This window comes from Drosophila navojoa, chromosome 3 (genome assembly GCF_054131105.1).
Source record: "Drosophila navojoa isolate 15081-1374.11 chromosome 3, UAZ_NAV_1.0, whole genome shotgun sequence".
In the NCBI taxonomy this organism is placed as follows: Eukaryota; Metazoa; Arthropoda; class Insecta; order Diptera; family Drosophilidae; genus Drosophila; species Drosophila navojoa.
Window position 1 is genome coordinate 11,628,087 of NC_142891.1, and position 26,134 is coordinate 11,654,220.

Sequence of the window (26,134 nt, forward strand, 5' to 3'; positions counted from 1 at the left end):
AGAATAATAGAATTTCTCGCCATTCAAATAGTGGTTTCTAACTGAATGAATAAATACATATGTATATACAGTATATATGAATGTATGTATATATTTATTCATTTTATCAGTCTTTAGGGTCGGCTTGGGCAGTCACTGTTGGCATCCGTTCAACTCGCGATAAAACTCTTTGAAGATCTTCAAAACTAAATACGGAATAATATACATATATTGTTCATGAAATATCAACTATACACGAACAAATTAAAAAGTTATATATGTACATATGCTTATGGTTTTAAATATTTTTGTACGTTTTTAAATTCTTTTAATATAATTTTATATTAAATTTATTGAAGCTTTCATTGGTTTTTATAAATTTCAAATTTCAATTTTAGTCTACTTAATTAATTTATTAGTAAATTAAAAAGTTTTTAAAATTTAAATGTTAAATGTTAAAATTTTTAAAATTTTTAGTAAAAATATTAATATAAAGAAAATATGTGTACATATATATTTAATATCTCTATTATGTTTAACTAACACGCACTTTTTTTAATACTTGCTTGTTAATATATTAAGTTAAAAAGGGCTGATAACAATGATTATTAATTTCTTATTAAATAATAAAAAGATGAAATAATATAGAAAACAATGAAATATATATTTAATATTATATGCATTAATATTTATTTAAATTAAATCATGTTCTTTAACAGAGCCCAAGCAATTTCATAGAGAGGGCATTTCGTTAGTCAGTCTACATTACTTCCTGGAGCAGACAGGCAATTTTAGTGCCTTCCATTGGAATGTTGAGCCAAATGTGACATATTTACAGTTACTTCTTCGATATACATATGCTGGGCAGCTGTGGGCACACGCTCTTTTGCTGATCTCCGCTATCGCACTTTCCAGTTTCCAGTCCTCAAATGAGTGAGTGTGTGTGTGGGTATGTGCATGTGAGTGCGTGTGTGTATGTGTGTGTGTTTCTTCTTGTATTGTATTCGCTGCCTTCCTTGTTGTGTGACTACGTTCAACGACTTCTTCAGCTGGGTATTTTATTTTGATTAGAGATTTCGTTTCGCTTAAGCTTAGTCGCGCTCATCGAGCTCCCCCATCGAAAGGCAAACTAGAAAAGTGTTCAGTGTGCGGTGCTAAATCAAAAGACTTGCTATATAAATACATTTGTTCCATATACATATGTACACATGTACATATAAATCAATGTAAAATATAGTTCAGGGCTTCGGCTAATTAGACCAACGAACGAGCGTCTCGACTTAATGCTCTCTCAGCAGCATGACACAAAGAAACCAATTGAATACAAAACTGCAATAAGCTGATTACTACCAACAACTAATATAACTGACCCAATTTGGGTTCGCCGTGTGGTAAATTAAAAAAAAGGTCTTTTCGTTACCAACCTGAACAGCTGTTGGCCTAGCTGACAGCAAAAAAAAAAAAAAAAAAAAACTAAACCCTTAAGGCTGCCGCCACCTGTGTCTGTCTGATTGTCAGTCTGCTTCGAGTGCTCTCGACTCTGATAAGACTTATGACGTTCCAATTGGATGCTCCAAAAGCTCTTTTCTCACATATAGATTATGCACATGTACTCTTATATGTATAATCTGGCATGCATACAATATAGATCGCTTAATATTATTATATATAGCACATAAAACATTTCAATCATTGAGCTGTGCTCTGGTTCATTTAAATTGAAATTCATTCGATCGCTGGCAGTTGCCAGCTGATATAGACAGATTTTTTTAGGCTGAATTTCCGCATTATCTGAAATTCCTCCTGCGATGAGAACATAACACAATTCAATCTAGCGTTGTCAGTGCAAGTGCAAAAATTATATAAAAATATATATATATAAAGTAAAAAAAAAAAAAACAGATTAAAAATATTTCAATCAAAATAAATCAAACATAAATTCGACGAAAATGTTTTCAAGACCGAAAAGTAAGTACAAATGCATTTTTTATATAGATGTATATTGTGAATACAAATGAATATATGAAAAGTTTCTTTGTGACTGAAATTGAATTGAAATATGCTTATTTAAAATATAAACAATATAATTTCAACTAAAAACATTATCAAGTTAAGGGAATTAATTAATTTTTCCATTCTTCTTGTGGAAAAGAATTTGTGTTAATTGATTTAATTATTTTTATAATTATGAATTTTGTGCGATATATATATTTTATATTGTTTACAAGTATTTCGTGCCCTCACTGATCTGTTATACAGATTTCTACGCTCCTGATTTAATACTCATTCTCGACCGTGAAATAAGTATATTGGTTTTGTGCAATGTCTCTCGGGCAAAACTATTGAAAATGTGCTCGCGTATGTCTTTGAATTATAAAGTGTCAAGATTTTTTAAACTTGAAAATGTACTACATGGTGCAAGAGAGAGGCTAAAAAAGTTGTTGTTGGATTGTATCACTAAGATAATATGTTTTTGCTTGTTTCTTGCTCCTACTTTCAAAGTGCATTCTGGTCTTAAGCTTGAAACGAATTTTTAGCTTTACAATTTTAAATTTTTCAGTAAAATCAATGCAATCTATACATCTCCTGTGAAGGTTAACAAAGATCTGGACTCTACTCCTAGGCTTAGGCTTCAGAAGGTCAAATTTTATTTCGACTTTATTGTCGTAGGAATTTTTATGTTTACGTCTGGCGAATATAAATATTTTTATTATAATTTTAGAGATAATATTTTTATGATTATATATTATGTATAATATACATAAAAGTCACGTTGCTTTCTCGTAAAAACCTTATCAGGAACATGTGTTTTATATAATAGAAATAATACACTTAATAAAACAATTTGCAATTGTTTTACATTTATTAAATACAGAACCTAGCTAACAAAAAATGATATATATTATATGTATATATATATGTATTACGAATCCAATTATCTTTTGCGACATTATTTATTTTAGTTTTTCTTTTTTCAAAATCATTTTTTTAATGTTATTAATTTCCAATTATAGTTATTAAAAACCCATTAATAAAAATCTATCAGTGCATTGATCTCAAAGCAGTCTAACAATCTCAATTTCTGCGCGCCCATGCAGTTGTGTAACACGTATCAGTGCTGACCCAAGTTAACCCGAAAAAATGCAGTGATATATATGTATATTTTTAAATATATTTTCATTATATTTAAATACATTGAAACGAGGCGTATGCATCAATCAAAGCTGTCAAACAGAATTCGCATAAATAAATCGCAACACTCAATGTAAATACGGCGTCTACCCGATCGCTCTTCACAAATCAATAATGTTTAATTATGTACTTAACAATAATTTTGTTGTTTATTTGTAATGGGCAAACGAGACGCGGAAGGTGCCATAAATTACCTTATTGAGTTAAAAATTTCACAGATATAAATCAAGATTTAAGTCGATGGGAAAATACGAAAGAAAAACAAACAAGTAAGACCGTTGCATACGGACCTTACCTACTGCAGAATACTCATTCAAGGCCCAAACTTTGATCCATTTTACCAATTGCCACGCCTCCGATTGGTACTTGCATATTATTTTGATGCAAATCAATTGCAGGAATTTCCACTTTGTAGCACTTCAACTAGCATTGCTCTCTGAGATACCGGAAAATGGATTTTCTGATTTGACACGCCCCTAGAGGGCGAATCGGGAGCTACAACTAGTAGAGTATTTTTCATTTCTCTCACTTGAATAGCAACGAAATAGTTTGTATTCAAATGGACAGCTGGACGGACAGACAAACCAATATACCCATTTATCTTCTGTGAATGAATATAGAATCATACAATTTCGCTTACAATAGCAATTAACAAGGTGTTAACTACAGTCAATTGGATTTTTATGTGTATTTGCTCATAAAACGAAAATTTTTACTTGGCAACAAATTATATTTTAGATAATCTCATGTTTCTGGAGCTTAGGATTTTTTCAAATAAAATCCATTAGACAGCGAAACTATAAATAACGAGCTTATCTAACAATTCTTCACAGCTATAAAGAGAACTTTAGAACGAGTAATTATTTATAATTATTTTAAGACCCGTGATGTGCTTAAAAATACAATTTTTTAAACTTATATATTATATGTGGAACTTAATATCACCATAAAAATTACTATAATACGGTGATTTTGTTTTACAAAATTTATATTTGTATTTAAAATTAATTAATTAAATTAATCTTAAACCAAACAAATTCAGCTGATCTCAAAGAGTTTGTTGACTTCGAACATTTACTTTCTCGTTTTACATGATATGTGTATGTGATTAAATAATATTATGGAAACATATAGTTTTTCGGTTGTCATTCTCCATGGCTTCATGCTAATTTAATGGCTTACTTAATTCGTGTAACTAAGTTGTTAAAATGTTAATGGGCCGGCTTCAGCGTTCAGCCCATATAATTAGATCAGATTTCTGGACTTAGTTTATGTTTATATTCAGTTTGTCGTGTTCATTTTTATGACTTCGCACGCCCTTAACTCAGCTAAATGTCTTCATTATGTCAAACAAATATTTGTTGTATTTTTGCACTTATATTTTACTACAGTTAATTATATATATATATGATTGGTTATGCGATTTTAATTGCTTGTAAATTGCATGTTGAGCATTAAATAAAATTTTGATTGTTGTCGTAATTGAATAAGCGAATATTGGGAAAGAGCGAGCAAGAGATAGACAAGGGGAAGAAGAGAGTGAGAGAGAGAGAGACAGAGAGAGAGAGAGAGAGGAGGTAAGCTTTTGTACTTGAGGCTGAACTTGAACTTGGGCGTGCATAAAACCAGATAGATTTATAAGCTATAATAATACCAACACTGTCTATGGAGCAAGTGTATGTATGGAAAACATTTATTTTGTTCATGAGAAATTCGATGACGGTGGAAACGGCGACGTTGACGATGATGTTGATAAAAGTGTTACAAGGTTTCGGGGCTCGTCTGGCATAAACATAGACACATATAAGCATATGTGTGCATATGTATATGTATGTATGTATAGTGGTGTATATAACACTTTCAGCTATGCTTTACATACACATCATGATTTATGTATGTAACTCAATTTATTTAGTCTTTGTTTTGGTTGCTGGCGCTCATCAAAGTTTCGTTTTTTTGTTTTTTTTTTGCGACGCAGCTAAATTAATTAAAAAAAAACAAAAACAAAAAACTATACATATATGTATGTATATAAAACCATTAGCGCCCGTTTCCCGAGTCCAGCTCATTTTGTGCCAATTCATGATTAGCTGCCGAAATTTTCGTTCAAAGCTTGTTTCTGTATGGGGCTTTCGCAAAAATGTGCTTCAGAAATGCGTATTTTTTTTTTTTTTTTTTTTTTTTTTTTTTTTTTTTTTAAATTTTGCCAAAGGAATCTCAGAGGCTGTTCAAAGATTATATGTATATACATATTCATAACTCCAATATATTTTTGTAACAAATTACAGTACACACACGTGGCGCTGTTTAACCTCAGTGGAATTCATTAACAAATTTAAAATAAATGTTACTCAGTGAAATTAAACAATATTTCAATTGCTTAACACATGAATTAAAAAAAAAAATACTGTGTTCCTAACTGTTTGAGTTGTCAGATTAATTGCGTTGATTTTATAGTCCTTGCATTATCTGAAAAAAAAGAAAAAATTAATTTAAGTAGTAATAGTAATTTAGCCAGATCTCATCAGATAATACCCAAGTGAAGTGTATTTTATTATTAATTTATTTATTTTGTTTTCATTTTATTTTTTATTATATATTACTTGAACAAAATTATTGAATATCATATTAAATAACATTTTTTATTTGTTTTTATTTTATTTTTTTACTATATATTACTTGAAACAAATTTTTGAATGTCATATTTAATAAAATTTGCTGAGTACTTGCTGCATTTAATAATAAACATACTATTTATTCCATTCAAATAACAATTTATTTGGAAAGGCTGTATCTTTTAATATTTAAAAAAATCAAACCTTGTTGTCTTAATATTTATGCCATGTCCTGAACATACTAATTAAAACTTACTATGAGATTCCCATTTTTTATATAAAACGCCACAATTTTGTACTAAGCTTTGTTCAAACCCAAACTTACATGAATTTGATTTCATCAACAACAAACTTATCGAGTAGAGTATTTACATTTAGCTTTATCTATTCATATTGTTTCTTAATTCCTTCGCTCTTCAAGGTACAGCTACTCTTGCTGTCTTCATTTTCTTTTGTTCATTGCATTGCTTGGAACTGAATCAGATTTCTTTAAAATATATATTTTGTATTTGTAAGTTACTGCTCAAAGATCATTAATCTCTCATATGCTGACTGCACTTATTTCATGAGGTTTTCTTTTAAGTTTACAAATGAGCTTAAATTAAGTGATCATTAATCATCTGTTGCACAAAACTTTCAGTTTTCATAAAAGATAAGTGGCTAAAGTTTTTAATGGCTTCGTCTAAATTTGTTGATGTTCATATAAAGATATACAATATACATCTATTCAGTGTGTATTACGAAACACATATGTCATATATGTTTATATAGGTTACTCTTTGAATGATTTCCTAATATTTATTAAATTGCTAATCCAATAAGTCAAAATTCTTTGCACGAGCCACTTATAAAAGGCAAATCAACCACAAATTACAAATGCAAAAACCACTTTTGGAACTGTAGACAGAAATCGCTGACTCAACAGAGTCGAATGGCTCATGACGCCGACGATGAGACCTGCCCGGTCAGAGTCCGATCTGATGGGACAAAAGACAAAAAAAAAAAACAAAACAAGTCAAAAAAAATCAATAAAAAATAATAAATTTATATAAAAAAAAAAAAATATAAATAAAGAGGAATTCATCGAACAAGCTTCAAATGAGAATTTTGCGTATTTTGTGAAATAGCAATGCAATTTGTCGTTGCTAATATTATTCATTGTTGTTGTTGTTATTGTTTGTTTATTTTTTTCTCTGATTACCCAATTATACAATGTTTCTAGAAGAATGGAAAAAAACAAGTCTATGCACACACAGGGTTAGCTGATAATAAAATACCCTCTCATATGATGTAATTCATACAAGTTTGTTCTCAATTTATTACCAAGATTTTTAATATGATCCTATATTATTAGATGTTTGCATAAGAATATATTTTTATTTCTTTATATGCTTTATATTTCCAATAAATATGCTTTATTAAAATTTTCAATATTTATTTATTTATTTATTTTTTTTTATATACATATCTCAATTTTTATATCTGGAACATGATCATGATTTTTCTAGGAAAGGTCGTTTCTTCTTTACAATTACCCAGACCAACTGTATTCTAGCTGCATATAGGGCATTTCATAGTCAACCATACCCCAGAGACAAAATTCAGTTGTGTCTTAAGCCCGTATCTGGGCTCAGGTTCTTTCGCACCGGCATGACAAAGCAGTTATTATGAGATATCTCTTTATGTGAGTCTGTGTAAACATGCCAGTTGAGTTAAATCAATTAAAATACAATTGCATGGACATGATACGTTCGACATTTATATTGAAGGTTACAAGAGCACGTGAAATCGGGCTGACTAATTAGCCCCATGAAATAGTTTATGATAAAAGCTGTTGTCCCTGTAACTGTTATACTTACATACATTTAGCATAAAATCTATTTTAGATTAGACATTACGCATAGTCTGGCTGAGACGGGGAGTTACAGCAACATCAAACCGGAACTGTTTTAGTCATCGTATTACTATTTCTATATAAATCACTTCAACTTCAACTTGCACTTGTCAAAGAACGACCTAGAAAAATAAAAAAAAATCACCGACTGACAACAATGTCAGATTTGTTTTTCTAATTACCCGACATGAGGAAATCAAGAACCGATACAGAAAATCGAACGTCAGTCGATCGATAATTGCAATTGACGTCGATTCCCAGTTGGATTAGCAGCACGTGTGAACAATGCAAAGGTTAACATTGATATTTTATCATAGACCTCTCTCACTCTCTCTTTCCCACTCTCTATAGTTGTGGAATGCATGATTGTAACAACAAATTACCTGCTATTAACTACCTATGTTTATTGCATTGCACAAAGTTCGAACTCTTATAGGTATTACATCAAAATTCCCTATATCATCATCATCACCATCATTATCGTTATTGTCAACTCATCGTTGGCTTGCTTCAATCATAAATCAAACATACAATTGGCAAACAAGTTCTCTCTAATGCAAATCATGAAGATCTTCACGCAAATCAATTCGCTGACTCAGCTAAAAGCTTAGAATATAGAAAATGATAAATATACCAGAAGATTGCTGAGGAATTCTGAAAGTTGCGTGAATTCGAAATATGTGAATCTTATTGTTTTAAGTTGAAATGGTGTGATTTTGAGGCATTTGTTATTAAGTAAATGTTTACATATAACATTTATAATTTCTCTGGGCTCACACAATTCTTTTTATACCAATCTTGTATACAAATTTTAATGAGTTTTCTAAAACAAATAAGATTTATAATCAATTTTTTTTTAATTTACCAAGTTTTGTTTTTTGTGTAGTATTCAACAATCTACGCCATCATATATAACATACAATACCCATAAAATATCAATAAACTCATTATGTATTATAAAAGCAGTTGAGTAGACCAATTTTTTTTTTTTTTTTTTGATACTAGAACCGCTTTTAACAAAACCCGCTTTAAGACAACAATTTCGCAGCTTTAAAGCAAATTCAAGAAAATTAAGGGAAGCCCGCAAACAATATGACGGAATATATATATGTATATATAAAACTTTGACTACATACTTTGTTATATTTTGTTGTTATTACTAGAGTTGAATTTGTTTGTATACTACTAAAAAATACTATATACTATAAAATACAACAAATGCTTAATAAATAAACAACAACAAATTAAGCCAAAAAAAAAAAAAAAAAAAAAATCTGGCACAAAATCCAAAATACTCTTGTATAACTAACAGACCAAGTTTTAAAAACCTGACTTATTTAATGTCCAAAACCAGATTCAAGCAGCAAAGCCAAAGAAAGCCAATTGGCTGTAATTACTACGGATTTTATGTGGACATATTTTGCTGGCGTTAGATTTGCCTGAAATAAATACAAGAGTCGGTCATAAAAATGATATAATAAATATAAATATTATTAAACATTTCGGGTCAAACAGAGTTTACTGTTTCTTATTGGAAATTATGACGTCACGACATATGAATATCAATTAGTTTTTGTACAAAATTTCTGCTTATAGAAGTTAACCTTAAATTACATAATATATGACACTATTTTCTTTTTGCTGTTCTTCAACTTTTTAATTGTGTTTATTTTTATTTTTTTATTTGTCAGCTGTGTCCCAATTTAAATTGCACTTGTCTGCTTAACACTTTCAAATGAACAATTGAACTTTTGTCTATTTTCGTGCCCGAATTTAATGGAATTTTTTTTTATTTTTTATTTTGCTTGGGCCGCCAAGCCAAACTAAACCTGGGCAACTATTGCTTACTGATGACAAAGTCTCATTGGCCATCCATAAAACATGAGCCGAAAGCTCAAAAAGTGAATTGCGACACACAATTTCGGAGTTCCAGAAGGCATTGTTTCTGGGCCGTAGCTCGCAAATTGTAATAGATAGATACATATATGTATATATATATGTTTATATGATATATATCAGCTAGTATATTAGATGTTCATCGAATTGCTAATAACCGATGACCCCAAACTGAACCCGGTCGATGATGCAGTCTCGCATACCACACAGCTCGGCTTGCCTCGCATGTAATTTGCAATTAATCAAAGTGAAAACCTTAACTATGATTACCAAGTGCGAATTAGCCAGCAAGTGCGCTAATTACGGAATTGACGTGCGGATCTATTGCGATCTGGCCTCACCAAGTGGCCAATCCATTGGCCAATTAGCGCCAGCTCCTATCAATAACTGATTGTATTTCGACGTTTGCCTAACGCTAATGACTGCGTCTAGGGTAAGAGTTGTTAAACTGTAAACAATTCTAGGAAATTACGCCAATTATATCGAGCCCATTATATAAATAATAAAAAATAAAGTTTTTCAAAATTTTACGCTAAGCCGCTACTCAAATACGGAAATCAATAAATTTCCATTATACAAAATAAATCAAATTGATTTTACTTTTTTTTGTAAGTATGCAAACATGACTATAAATATATTAATTATCTACAAATACAAGTTATTAAAATGGCACTTAACATATAATCAAAGCTCAATTGTACTTGAATATATGAGAATTGCATAGAGAGGCTATAATTATTTTGAGCGTGGGAAATTATTGAACAACGAACATTCGAGAGAGATATTAGAATGCCAATTGCAGGGTATTCATGAGTAGGGTATTCACCAGATATCTAAAAAAAAAAATAAATAAATAAAAACTGTTTCCAAACATTTTGTTTTATTTATTTTTGTACGGTTTTTTGTAGGTTTTTTTTCTTTTTGTGATTTGGTGTCTTTTTTTCTGTCCGTATAGTCTGTATCGTTGTTGTGTCAAAGTGTGAGTTCAGCGGCCTTTGGCAAGGTCATCTGGCTAGACGTACAATGGGAATGAGTTGACATCTCTTTGGGTGCTCTTAACAATGGCAACAAATTGTTGCCCCTCTGAGTCAAAGATTAACGGCAAATGAATTGTTAATGCGGAAACTGATAAAGCATCCCAATGCATACCAATAATATAAAATAGATGTGAAACATTGATAAAGGAAATCAGCAAAGCTTCGCATATATGTAAATGAACAAAAAAAAAAATCATTATTATAATTATAGTTTGGAAATTGCAACGTCAAGTTCAATGACATTATTTTCATTTTCACATTCAAAAACTGTGCTGTAATGCAATTCATGCATATATATTTTCGCTGACATTCAATATGCATTTTTTATGCTCTAATCGACTGACGGATTTTCAGAATGGGCGTTAGATATACTTGAATAGCTGCCGGAAAGAAAGCTTCCGTTTTTAATTGCCATTTCAGTACAAGCAATTAGATTAGTACGATTCGCTGTTTTTAGCCATTTAAAAATATTTATAATTAAAACAAGTAAATGGAATAAATAATTTATTGCACTTTAAGAGTAGATAAGGTTTTAAAGAATATAATCAACATTAACATTAAAATTAACATTTACATTATCATTTTCATAAATATCATTATCATTGTTTATAGTATTATTATCATTATCATTGTCATTAAGGCAGTAGCACTGTGGCCAGTGCTCAGTTAGAGCAAGTAGAAGGCCTTCACCTTGAAGATTCAAGCGGGATAACACTGATTATGAGGTAAAAAACAGGCGAGAGAGAGTGAGAGAGAGAGAGAAATGTGATTTGTTTTTTAGTCGGTTAGCAGCAAAATCAGTGTGATACAGCGGTCAGGGTGACGACCTGGCTGACTGCACATAAAGTATTTTCACCTAAAACAAATTCAATGTCATTATCATTATCATTATCAGCTGAGCTTAACATTGACTAAGCTACAGTGATCTATGCTACATTCAGATGAGTGAGCAGCACGGATCATCGATCTCAGTTCTAATCTCATAACTTATGTCTACTGCTATTGCTTCCCACGGCGTATAATCAGAGCATACGATCGTGTTGGGGTTTGGGATGGCCATGATTTCATATTTATCAATTTTGATTGAACTTGTATTAAGATTGTTTAAAAAATTTATAATAGAAAAACATTTCTTACAATTATATATAATTACAAATAATTTTTTATGATATACATATATAAGTATATCAAAAATATATAACAGATAGATTTTAGCATACGATTTGAGTTGCCTATGGTGATGATGATGCTGATGTTATTTTAGGGAGGGCCATGAGACTTTGTTGAATGAATTGTCACTATCAGCAAAGTTTAATATTTCTTTGGTGATGATATTTTTGTATTTCATTTTAATAAATTTATTTATTTTATTTTATTTCTTTACTTTTTTTTACCTTTTTTTCTCATAAAATTCAGATTATAATTTATTAGCAAAGTATAATTTATATTAAAAATGTTGCTATATTATAATTTGAAATTGAATGGGTTTGCTTTTTAATTTACAGCAGTTTATTATTGTGGGCTCTTATAAGAGTTACCAATCAATAGTCAAAATATAAAGCTGAGTAGAAAGAGCTTTGTATATTAGCTATTGATGGGTAATCTTATCATTTTAAATCGAGACTTATATAAATATGATATTTTGTTGTTTACATTGTTCTCTTTTCTGCTCAAATTAAATGAAAATTTCCTCTAAACGATCTAAGTACGCATCTAAATTCTTACTCACTATTTATGCCTATCTGCAGCAAAATTTAATATTAGAAGTCAACAGCTTTCCTCAAAAGTATGCAACAAATAAATACAATATATTTCTATTCACTGACAAACTCATCTGAGACTTGATCAAGTTTCTATATAACTTTATTTAAATTTTAATTCATTTAAATGAATTCTCTGCACTCTGCCTCAAAAACCCGAAATCTATATTTAACAACATTTAAGAACTTGTTTTTCGTTTTAGTTTTGCATATTCCTCTGATAAAAGTTGCCTAAGCTATTTCCATAATTTCTGTTACATTGTATAGAATCGATTACAGTAAATTCGCACATTCAGTGAACTTTGTCAAGTTGTCATCGACTGTTATTAGGCAAGAACAATTGTGACAACAGGAAGCATCGCCTGATTTGTTGTTTTTGATTTTGATTTGTTTAGCTTTTGCACAGTCAGCGTTCTATTAGCTAACTCTCAGATGTCTGGAAACCCTCAATCAAAGCTTATATATAGGTATGCCATGTCGTGCCTCCTTTCAAGCGCAAATAGCAAAGCAAATATGCCACTTAAGTATTAGCCAAGAGTAACTGTTCGCATGGGCGTGTTTCTGATTGAAACCAAATTAATAACTTGAATATATTCGCGTGTTATTAGCGACAACAACCGTTCGAGAAATTTCTAAACGCCGAGGTAAACCATACGAGAAAAAAGACTTGATATTGTGTTGAACTCTTAACAAAAATCAAAATGACCAAAATAAGAAATACGAAAAAGAAAAAAAAAAAAATTGTTGACGCTTGCATGCAAAATTGAAGGTGATTGGGTTTTTAGTGAATGCCCCAAGATATATAAAAAAAAAAATAAATAATAAAAAATACGAATAACAACAAAAGCCACAACAAGAAAAAATATAAAACACGGTGTCTGCCGACTGTCGAGCGATGCTGTTGCTGATGTTGTTGAGTTACAGGGGATACAAACTCGATTCAAAATGCGTATTTCGCTGATGGCGCAAAGTGCGCATTGAAAAATATCTTAAAGTTTTCCATAATAATGATGCTGATTGCTGATGGAATGGCTACAACAACATTAACAGCAACAGCAACAGGTACAGCAACAGCTCTACAGCTGTTGTAGTGGTGTACCACGCGCCGTATGAGTAATGTGTGCCTTTTCGGTGCCAGCCAATGGTATTTCCCCAAAATGCGCAAAACGGCGCAAGTGGAACTGCGAAAACTGGTTTACAACAATTTCGGGCTTTAGATCAGCAGCGTAGCTAAAGCTAAAGAAGCCGCAGCTAAGGCAGTCGCCGCCGCCGTCGCCGTTGCCGCCGCCGCCGCCGCCGCCCGGCCTCAGCAGACCGGCTCACAACAAGCACAGCTAGAGCAACAGCTGAGCGCGTGCTAAACGTGATCTTGCGCGTAACGTAAAGCGCCAACGCAAACGTAACGTAACACCAACACATCACACACACACACAGAGAGAGGGAGAGAGAGAGAGCGAGCGAGCGAGCACACACAACCTAGAGCAAAGAGCGAGCGCATGGAGAGCGGGCGAGAGAACGAAACGCAACTACTATTTGTAGTTGGCGGACAGGTAAACGTTCGTACTAAAAAACTCGTACTGCAAAACGAAAAAGCAAAGCAAAAAAATCAAAATCAAATACAAAATTCAAGAAAAAAAAATCAGAAACTTTTAGCCGTAACTTTACCTGGTGCGGCGATCGCACGTCCGGGTTTTCATTCATAAGCGAGCAACGCCAGCGAACGGACGCATACGCGCTTTGGCCAACATCCAGCTGGGACACCACCTAGAAAGAATTAAGATATCAAATGCAAAACAAGTCTATCAATGTTATTTAAAGTTAGTATATAAATATATTAAGCAATCAAGCAAGCAAGTGGTAATTGATTCCCAAGGAGCTAATGCAGCAAAAGCAACAAAGTTTTTAAGTGCCAAAAGCCGAAACAAGAATTAACAAGAATTAAAAGAATAACATAAACAAAAACAAAGCAAAAGCAAGGAAACACAAATCAAGTGTCTGAAGTGTACCAAAAGTGTACGAGATCTATAAACAATTTATGCTATTTATATGCCTATGCAATCATTATGAAGGACTTTGGTAAAATCTTCTCGCGTCGCTATAGTGCCGTCTGTGTCAGCGACGAGGAGGCGGGCGTGAATGCGAATCAGCCCAATCAGGGGGCAACAAACGCAGCCGCCACCGCCGCCGCCGTCGTCGCCACAGTGCAGAAACCAAGCCAAAATCCTGCAGCAGATCCAGGCACAGCTGCAGCCACATCCTTGCCAGAGGTCGATTCTGTTGCAGCCGCAGCGGCGTTGGCGGCGCTACAGCGCGCCCAGCGCCGCAAGAGCCTCAAGGCAAATCGCTCCATGAAGCCCATGGACATATTGGGCAGCTTCTTCGATGAGCGGCAACCTGGCAAGCACAATGCACGCTCGCCCACACGTAAGTTCAGACAATAAACAAAACCAAAACACACACACACACACCAACAACTTAATCCAATCGAAAAGGTGTCTAAATAATTATGAGATAAAGTGCAAAAGTATTTAACGACTGAGAGCTTCTCGAAGATTCCAAAAAATTATAATATTCATCAATCATCAATCGATTACCAAAAATAGAAAAAAAATTTAAACAAAAAATAAATAAAATTAAAACGAAAAAATCAAATAAAACCGGCTGAACGCATCTTTTGTCGCTTCGCTTTGGTCTGCATTAATTATGAAAATTTTGCTGCCGCGTTTAAAAACGCGTCACACTAAAACGCCATACGGAACAAATATCTCGATGCTGTTTAACATAGCACTTTATGTTTTGTTGGTGTTGTTTTTTTGTCTACTCGCTGTTGATTAAATAAGCAACTCTTTGACACTGACACAGTTTTTTATTCATCTTTTGGTTTCAAAAGTCTTTGGCCATAATTTCGTGGTAGTCGTCGTAAACCCCCCTCTGATAGATAGCATCGAAAAGCAAAACGCGCCCAAAACGCGCCTCGCACTTGGCCAGTGCACGCGATCTGGCCAGGCAGCGTTTTGACCCTGAACTTGACCGTATGCTTGCCATAAAAGCCTAGAAGCGGAGCCAAGCGGGCAATACAAGTTTGTGTTTGTTGCAATTGCCGCGCGGCTAGCGAGCGTTTTAAAACGCGCGCGACTTTCAGCAATTGCATTCGAGGTAGCTGAGAAGTAACGGCTTCTATTCCCCGCATTGTGACCTCTAGATACAAATTTTGTCGTCACCTTCATCGCGCCATATATATTTACTTATGTATGTATGTATATAATGTGTATATACAATTATATATGTTGAAAAGACGCTGAAAAACTCGCGCGCGTTTCTTTCAAAAGTCAAGAACAACACGAATTCGCACATTTCGCTTATTTACACAGTAGATTATGCGAAAAGTAGAAGATATCTACGAAGACGTTGTCAAAAAATCACCAGAAGCTCTTCTTGAGCATGTTAATATATATGTACATATATATATCTTCATAGTTGTAGCTCTGTTCCAAAATAAAAATAAACAATTAAATCAGAATACGATGCGAAGAGTTAAAAATAATAGCAAACAAATAGAAGAGAACAATTGAACGCAATTAGTTGAATATTTACTTCCTTATAAATGTGGGCAATAAAATTTTGAGCAATCAAATTTTATAAAAAAAAAAAAATGAATAAAAATAAAATAAAACAATAAAATAAAAAATGTGTGTATATGTAACTTATAATAAAACTATAAAATATTAAATGTTTTCGCACATGTGAATTGTGAGTGCAAAGAAAATGAAATGTTAGATCGAGCTAAATGGAAAATAAATAAAAGTGGAATATCAATATTTATAGATCCATAATAGAATTGATAGAATTTGTATATATGTATATTTGCGGTACCTGAGAAGCTGTGTTCTGAGAGTCTAGTGTTCTAATAGATTCAGTTTTGCTTATACAAAAAATTTAACGAAATAGTGAATTTAAATTGAAAAAGTGTGATTAAAAAAAAAATATAAAACGTTACATTGATTTATGAAAAAATGAAGAGAAAAATGAAATGAAGAAATGTTAGCCAAGAAAATTAAAAAAAAATATATATAAATTTAAAGCAGAACAAAAATTAAATTAGTATAATAAAAAATATTGAAAATTAAAGATCAATTTGAGCAATATTAGAATTACTAAAAAAGAATATAAAATACGCAGCATATATAAACAAATAATGAAATATTTCGTAACGTAAAAAAAACAAACACAAATTTTTTTTATATATTTGTTGAAGCTGCAAAATATAAATATGACATATATTATTATTGGATTTTGATTAGGAGACACATTAATTTGCTGTGTGAATGTTTTTTTGCAATATTTATTTTCGCAAATAATTTTATTGCTATAAATAAATCAAAAACCAATTTTAAATTAAATACAAATCTTTCAGTAATAATTCAAAAGTATTTGTACACACAATTTTATTTAAACACAATAAATTTAATATACAAAGCGCAATAAATCTTTTAGTAATGCAATGCTGATTTTTACACACAGTTCGTCGCTAAAAATAAAAAAAAAAGATTGAAATTAAAATATTTGCAAGTATTACAAATTGAATTACAAGTGAAAAAGTTAAAGTGTTTAAAGTGTTTGTTCAAGAATGGCTGGCATAAAGTTATCCATCTAATATTCAGATATATTGAGCAATCTACAGTTACTATCTTATGAATATGTTGCAGTGAATGCCAAAATATGACTTAACATTCAGTTGAATGCAGTGTTATCTTGATTAGTCATGCAGGTGATAAGTAAATATTTGTTGGCTTGTTTGGGCGTCTAATTAAACGAGCTGAACTCTGGCTGTTGCAAAGGTAACTAGAAATCAAGTTGTTAATAGAGCTGCGAACAGGTGAAAGTCCCAAAGTGAACCGTTTAAGCATATTGATAATTCTAATTAGAGCCACGCGCAAAACAACAACGAAAATAACAACAAAAGTAACCAAAATACAAACAGAGACGAAATGCGAACTTATTAATAAATAAGTGATTTGTTTATGATTCTATCATAAATCAAAACAAAGCATAGTTCATTTCGCATTCAAAGCGAGTTCCCAAACAATTCAAATAAAAATCAAATAGTGTTTGAAAGGAATAGATGATTGCATATGAATATGTATATTATACAAACACACACACACATACATACACATACGAGAACATTTCAAAATTGTATTTTGGAACATAATTCAAATAGAAATACTAGAAGAACGATCGGTAGGTACATGCGCTTATTGGCATTTATAAAAAGTGCCCAAACCAGGCAGCAAATTAAAGAGCATTGTCAGAGGAATTAGCAAATCGATTGTTTCACAGTTATTCATTAGGTGTCAATACAAACCCCCTCTCTAGCGCGAACAAGTTTCGCGCTTTGCTCGGAATAAACTGCTCCCAAATGTGGCCGGTCAAATACATGCATACATAGCGACATGTGTGTTAAGAAAAACAACGACACTGAAAGAAGCAAAAAACTAAAAATAAATAAATAAATAATTACAATAAAAGTGCCTGCTCATGGCCAAACAGGATTGTCAGCGTTTATGTATTTCTATTCACATTTATTGTTTGTTGTTGTTTTGCGTGTCAGCTTCTTTCCCATTTGATTTTTTTTTTTTGTTTCTTTCAATTTTGTGCAAAAAATTATTTATGCAAAAAAGCGGTTCACTGTTGCTGATAATAAATAAATAGAAGCCACAACCCACTGGCATTCCATATACATATATATTGCTAAAAACAAAATCGAAAGAAGCAAAAAAAAATCCGCATCAAGCTGAACACGCGTTGCTGATGCGTTGATTTCGATTTTGGCAGGAGATCTCAGCTTCTTCTTGATCATTTTTGGCTATTTGTAAGTCCGCATTAAAGTGCCAAAACTAGTTTAAGGCATCTGCTTATAGTTCGCCGTATTCCATTTAGCTCATCCAACATTTTGTCTGAATCAAATCCGACAACATCTTTGCATAAGTCTCCATGCCAATATGCGTTTCAAAGCCGCAAATGCGACTAACAAAGGCATTTTTTTTTATCATTCAAGAATTTGAGAGCCTAAATTAAGTTTTATCTAAGAAGTGGTCTGTGTAGCTAAATTTATGCTTAATAAAATACATAATGAATAGAACTAAATTGGTTCCTTAAGGCTTCAAGAATAGTGAACAAAAAATAAAATAAGCTAAATTAGTTAAAAAATTGAAAGCGTTTAAACATTTACATAAATAAATGATTTGTATGTTTAAAAGTCTTGCTCAATTAATTTTTAATAATAAAAAATAATAACTGCAATAAATTAAACAGTATATTCCAATTAAAATATATTTATATTAAAAAATAATAGGAATATTACAAAAAAAAAATCCTAACAATCCGAAAAAATCGAAAGCGTTTAAAATTTAACAGATATTTGGAGGCAGCAAAAAATAATATATAAAAAATATTTTCAAAATATAATAAAAAATATTTTAAAAATTTTATAATTATATGTTTAGTTTTCATTTGAAAATTTGATACAGTTTTAATTAAGTTTTCCATTTGTGTCACTCTTGTGCTGAAAATGAAATGAAGATATTCATGAAATATGCTGCTCATGTTCCCAATCATCATCAATATTTATAAATATTTTGTAATGAAATTCTGTTGAATTGTCAGCGAGTTGTTGTTATTGTTGCTGTTGTTGTTGCCATAATGTCTGATGCCTCTCGGCTGCCATGCCATAGACATCATGCACGCCAGTGGACTTAAATAGTTTTGAATGCAGCTCTTGCAACAGAGGGCAGCCGAAGTAGGCGTCAGCTCTTACCTCTCTTTAGGTTAATGCAGTTTTGCACAAAAAAAAAAAAAAGATTCAATGAGAAAAAAACATGAAAAAAAAGCAAATAAAACTCATTAAAAATGTTTGCTTGCAGTTATGTTGTTGGCAACATGTTGCTGCAACAGGTGAAATGTTGCAATCGGCTTACAGTACGTGCAGCAAGTGTAATTGCTTGGTCGGGCTTTGGGCGCCCTCAGTCCGGCTACGATCATCGTATAATCAATTTTCGCGTCAGCTTTGTGTACACTTGTCAACATTCCAAATGGTCTAATAGAAGCTGTTCGCATATTTTTCGTATTAATAATACGATTATTCCTGAGTAATTCCCCCGTCTCTGTTGCCGGCTCGAAATACTCGAAACTTGCCAATTCATCGATAGTAAGCAAAAGTCGTTTAGCACTGTGAATGTGATTCATGAGGTTCTCTGTGTAAGGCAGCTAAATGGAATCTTTTGTTGGGTGTCATAAACAAATAATTGGGTTAACTTTGCGAAAAATAGAAATGCGAATGCGAATGCAAAACGAATGCCAGCTTAGGCACTTTCTATGGGATATTCCTGATTGACAAGTTTATGGGCTGATCTCTGTCTGCGATATGATAACATAGATAACATAGAGTTAAAGGTTGCCCCGATTGAAACTTCAGTTTGGTCAGTCACCTCTTCAAGAAACTGACGTCATGCTGTCTCAGATCAGATCAGATCAGGTTTCCGAATGCTGACAACGCAATTGTTCTCTATAAGACACAACTATAAATCACTGCCGATATTCAGCTAACGATTAGTTTAACAAAAATTAACCTGCCCTACAGGCTATGCGATCGTTCGACTGATACGACGCTATCTTAATTGAAAATCGCATCAGAAGATGAAACGGAAATGAAAAACAAAAATAACAACAAACACTTTATAGTGTGTTGCCACGCCCCCTATTTCTGTTCCCCAATAAAAATGATGTAACATAGATGGCTGCTGAAGAATTAGTTTGTTTACTTCACCTCAATTTTCTGGCTCGGTTTCGTTTCTCTGCGCTGACAGGCGAAATTTATTGATAAGCAAACAAAAGACTTAAGACACGAACGTGGTAGCACTTCGAAAATGTGTTTGTTTTTCGTTTGTTTTCGCGAGCACACGCTGTTGTCTGTCTGTCTGCCTGTTGTCGTTGTTGTTGCTATTGAACGCGTGCGTTGCGTGCTCCAACTGCAAATCAATGGCTCATTCCCACGAATTCTTTGCCAAATCTTTGTGGGTGGCAAGCGCACCTGCCGAACGTGCCGCACATCCAAAAAATTATAAATATGTTTTGTTTTGAGTAACAAACAAAGTAATCAAACAAACAACGTATCAACAACATAATTTGAATATGCAGTGCCAGGGGTTTGTTTTTTATTTTTTTCATTTGTTTTTTTCTTTGCATCTAATTCGGTTTTTTATTTATTTTTGGCAACTTTCAATTTGAGCTCAACAGACGCACAGCAAATCAAGATTTCGGTATTTCAATATAGCCAAGCGTTCTTTGTTCATAACTTTGTCGTTTGCACCTAACCACAAAACTCACGTACTGCCAGTGCATACAAAACGATTGATTATGCCCCAATTGAAAATGATGAAGCGTTTGAAGAGGCGCCAGCGCAACAAGTCGAGCCAGGCAATACACTCATAGTTCGGCTTTTATTTTACTGAGATTTTTGATTAAACAGCAAGAAATATTTTTGAAATATTTAAGATTTCACTAAAAAATCTTTAAATATAATTAAAATATATTTCGGATTATTAAAAAAATCTAAAAAAATATTTTACCTTAAATTCTATTAATATTTATACTTATTAATCTTTGTTTTCAATTCAAATAATTTTAAAAAAATATATTGAATATGTAAAGTTCATATAATGATTGTCTCTTACCCTACTTAAAATCGAATTAGATGCGACAAACAGTATGCCAAACACGTAATACCCTATGTGAGCGCATCAAAAGCAATAAATAATTTGCCGAGCTCGAAATGAAAGTAGCCGAGGGTACATCGGACCCTTGACAATTCGTCGACATTTAGTTTGGCTTTGACTTTGCAGCGAACACATCAAATATAATTACAAAAGAATATATTTATATATACGTTCGTATACATTGTGTATATAGTTAAATAATAGTTAATTCATATCGATTATACACTCTCGTTATGACCGTGGTGCGTCGTCGGTTGCGACGTCAGTCGCTCAAGGACTTTCTGGGCGCACTCTATTCGCATCGTCGCTTCTCGCTGGAGAAGCTGCGTCACTTTCAGCAATTACAGAATCGCCGGCAATTGATGTGTAAGCCAATCAGAGACTGTCTAATAACTGTAATTAACTAGCATTATGTCATAAACTAGCGGTTAGAGCGGTTAGGAATGTGATAGTTGTATACCTAATTTACATGGGTACTATGTAGTACATATGTACTACTGCATCTCGATGCACAAGGCTTATTTTTATTGTTTTTTTTTTTTAATGACTCTTTTATGATCATTAAAAAGGGCTGCAAGGCTAAAGAATACCAATTGTCTGAAAGGGAAAATTCCCTTTCAAACTGGTTGGGTACGGCACAACAGGATCTAAACGGACAGCCGAAGGCACTCGCAGAGAGAACAAGTTCAATATAAATACCCACAGCTCAAGCCACAAAAGACCAGAAAGCAAGGTCACGACGAATACGATATGCTCTAAGAGGCTAAATCCTAAAGCCTAAGATCAATATCAAGATCGCTTTTAATGTGATTCATTCAAATTGGAATTATATGCGAACTTTTTGTGCGCCATATGTATGTATGAACCGGTACGATCTAGTCCATCGATCAGTTCGAGTGACTATATATATATGTATCTGAATTGATTTGCTGACTGCTCAAAGTTGCGCTGACTTAATAAGTGTTATTTAATACTGAAGATCAGCTAATCGGCTTGATCATTTTAATTGTTATACAAATTATATAGCCAAGTGTGTGTTGAGTTGAATCTGCATCAAGTTTTTGAAAAACAATTCAAAATGGAATTCTTATTAGACGATTACGTAACGAGAGAGTACGAGTGCAGCTTGATCGATTAGTAACTTGTGTGATTTCCTATTGGAATAATCTCGATCTGTTCGCTTAAAAAATTCATGAGATACATATAGAGTGCATAACACTGTCAGGAAAGGTAAGTCTACTTACTCAGGCATTCCATGAGTTCTTAGCATTACACTATATACAAGGGCTCAGTTATATATGTATATAAGTGTATTTTTTTTATGAATTTATTTAGTAAAACAGATTAATATTGGGTTATCTATATATACTGAGATAAATGCAAATTTTTACTTATTAAGTTGTTAACAAATAATAATATCTGGCTGTTGATCAGATATTACTTTCTATAGGAAATACTTGCATACAAATAATGCAAACTTGTTTTTCATTAAACATTTTTATGACTTTTCTAGAACATCAGAGTATATAATCAATTCTTAGATATTCTAGAATATTCTTTACACAGAACTATATAATACACTAATAAAATCGCGTATCTATATATAGAGCTTTTTGAAATATCCTATAAGCTATACTTGAGTACGTCATTTGTCATATGCCCCTTGATATAGCATTGACTTTGCATTTTAATAGTAAACCCATTAAGAGCCAAACAAGTCATGGCTATATGGGGCTGGCTCCGGCTGCGGCTTCGGCTTCGGCCCCGGTCCCGGCGCTGTGGCTGTAGCTGTAGCTGTCGATGGCTTTGTCTCTGGCAGTCACCAATCGACTCTATTCCTTGGCAGATGCAAGCTCAGCAGCTCTACATATAAACATATGTGCATTTGCTTATACATATGTATGTATGTATGTGTAGATCTATAGAAAAGCAAAAGTTTATGTATATTCAGAATTCTGCTGTTTAAAGCATAGTCGTATATTTGAATGCTGATGGCTGATATCTGATAGCTGATGGCTGATAATTGAAAACCCGTTCTCTGGCTGGCCATCTCTCTCAATCTGTTTGGCAGCACGTGTCTTTGCCACGCACCGATCGCTGAAATTCCTATGCGATTTGCAACAACGTTGACAAAGCCGCTTGGAGAGCTGGATATAAAAAACGAGTTGCCAGCAACCAGTGGTCGTTGGCCAGAGTAAAAAAAAAAAAAAAAAATGTGTTTTGTGTTAGCAGTTCAACTTTTGTTCTTGTTACTGCCTTAATGAAGAGATTTATATGCATATAAATATATATAAATAAGGGCGTGGCGAGCGCGTTTCGCTAACTGATTGAAGACCCACACTCATGATTCAAGCAGCTTACACTGAGTACTTGTCCGAGTTTCACGAGGAACTCGGCTGACTTGAACGATAACTCAAGTGCTAAGGCGCCTAGCTACATATGTATATATGCATATATAGCTGTCGGCATACTGTCGCGATTCTGTCTTGTTCAGACATAATGCCTGCCATTGCGATTAACATAATTTACATGGAGCTCAGACAATGTGGAATACCTAAGACCGGGTAACATCATTTCAGGGTCACTTGTATGACTCGTATAATCTCTGTTAAATAAATTACTCACTTAAGCTGAGCTCTCAGTTCGTATTCATTTAATAATTTTTCTTATTACTATGATCCTCTTCACTGTCGTCGTCTATCTAATCAGATATGCTGGCACTATTCCAATTAGCATGGTAATTGCCACACGTCTTCTCCGATTCACGTGGCAAACAGATCGGAGGGTTCTTTCAGACGCTCATGATAGATCTTTTCAGCATTTTCACAATAGGCCCCGGCGAATATTCAAATTCGTGTGCCGGAATTTATTACAATATCATTTTTGATATGCAAATTTCATTCAAAATTGTGTTCATAATTCATATTATTTTCTCTCTCTCTCTCTCTCTCTTTTTCTCTCTCTCTATTCAATTCTCTATTTTCATTTTTACGTGTCGCACACGCTGCCTATTTATGCATAATTAATCGTGTCTTAATTAACTTAATGAGGGCATTTATATGTACTCGACGCAACTTATCAACTTATTTCAATATACAATACATATTCATAAACATATACACATACACATACACATATATATATACTATTTTGTCAATCTATAATGTTTGTTTCTTTGTTTTGTTTTTTTGCAGGCGCTTTTTTGTTGCTGGCCATTGGATTTTTGGCCATAACAGCAGCGGTGCTGGTTAAAGTATTTCAACCCTACGATTTGATATTCAAATGGGTAAGTCCAATGAACAGAAACTAAAGCTACTCTTTTTTTTTTTTTATTGAACTGCCTCAGCCTTAGCCTTTGCCAAATGGTCGTCAATCGACGATCATAATGCGCTATTAACGATTCTCTTGCCTTCGACACACGGACACGTACCTCAGATATACGACTACATAGTTTCTCGAGTGCATTCCGTTTTTGGTGCTTGCAATCGGGCGCCCGCCATTGGAAGCACCATATTCATCACTATTGGATATATCTAAATATATGTATATGTATTTCTAATTTGATCTTGCAGAAATTGGTAATGGCTGAAAATGGTGAAATCTTCAATCTTTGGGCCAAGCCACCAGTCGATCTGTATATCAAAATATATTTATTCAACATCACCAATGCGGAGGCCTTCCTAGCGGGTCGCGAAAAGCTGCAGGTGGAGGAAGTGGGTCCCTATGTGTACAAGTGAGTTAGACGACGAACCCATTTAATCGATTGGAAACTTATTTTTGGTATTTTTTTTTTTTTTTTCTTCTATCATAGAGAACTCATGACACATGAGAATATCACATTCAATGACAACAATACCATGTCGACAACGCCTAGTCATCCGCTGGTCTGGCAGGAGCATCTGTCCGAAGGTCGCCGGGAGGACGACGAGGTCGTTATGCTGAACATAGCTATGCTGGTGAGTAATATTACCTTATAGTCTATAGACAGAATGAAGTGATAAATCAATTACAAATCTTATAAGTGTTATAGAAAATACATTTCTTAAAGAACTTTCCAGAAACTACAAAGAATTGTTAAAATATTTTGTTTACATGATGTTTCACCTATTAAATAATTTCTTAATTTAATAGCTATAATTAAAAAATAATAATGTACATATTTCTCTTAAAATTCATTTATGTATATGCAATTTTCTCTGTAACATTTATCACTACTTTGTGTTGGCAAATACTACGTAGGAAATAAAATACCTACCTCTAATAATATATTCCAAATGCTAATTGCAAATAACAAGCCAAAAGGAAATTCCTACTTATTATATTAGTTTTTAGTTATATTCCATTTCTAAGCTCTTGCAATTACCATTTAATCTGTTCGACCGCATACAATGCCGGTCAACAGATCTGATCTGATGTAATCTGATGACAGATTATTGACTATCGACTGTATGCGATATAATCGACGGTAATTTGTCACGGAAAATAACTACATAATTAACCGTTAAATCTGCTACAGCAATAAAAATAAAGATCGCGTGCCGTGCACATGACGAAAACAACAACAGACAAAACAAAACGAAATTGAAAATGAAAATGAGTATAAAAAGTCAGCTGTGAAATGCAAACAATAACAGCAAAAAAACATTAACAGAAGGCGCGACTCACGTTTAGGTCAATAAACGTTACATTTTAACACTAGCAACAACAACAACAGCAACAACCACAACAATACGGTTACTTTACCGCGGCGTCAAAAATTACCAACATGTTTAACTAAATGATGGGCAATTAATTTGCACACAATGAGCAATTGCTGTGGTGTGGGAGCGTGTGCGAAAGGGATGGCAATGGTGTGAAAGAGCGAGCGGCAGTAGTAGCAGGCGAAGCGTCATTGCGAGTAGCTACCGTTAACTATTACATATGCCACTGTCTCGCTCACGCACACGCACACACACGTACTTACAGTACTCGGCGCATATTTCGAAAC

The 26,134-nt window shown here is 33.1% G+C and overlaps 1 protein-coding gene across 3 annotated transcripts in view; it reads left to right on the forward strand.

Moving 5' to 3' along the window:
* The first annotated feature begins 1,048 nt into the window (after positions 1-1,048).
* LOC115562846 (scavenger receptor class B member 1) overlaps positions 1,049-26,134 on the forward strand; it is a 30,202-nt gene continuing 5,116 nt past the window's right edge. The window contains exons 1-5 of one of the 3 annotated variants that reach the window (XM_089256839.1): positions 1,049-1,370; positions 1,723-1,947; positions 24,342-24,433; positions 24,720-24,880; positions 24,959-25,103. In XM_089256839.1, coding sequence (XP_089112965.1) covers positions 1,929-1,947; positions 24,342-24,433; positions 24,720-24,880; positions 24,959-25,103 — 417 coding nt within the window. In that variant the 5' untranslated portion in view covers positions 1,049-1,370; positions 1,723-1,928. Of the gene's footprint in view, positions 1,371-1,722; positions 1,948-13,831; positions 14,798-21,152; positions 21,514-24,341; positions 24,434-24,719; positions 24,881-24,958; positions 25,104-26,134 lie in introns of those variants that run through there. The other 2 variants (XM_030385012.2, XM_030385013.2) reach the window with 2 other exon arrangements.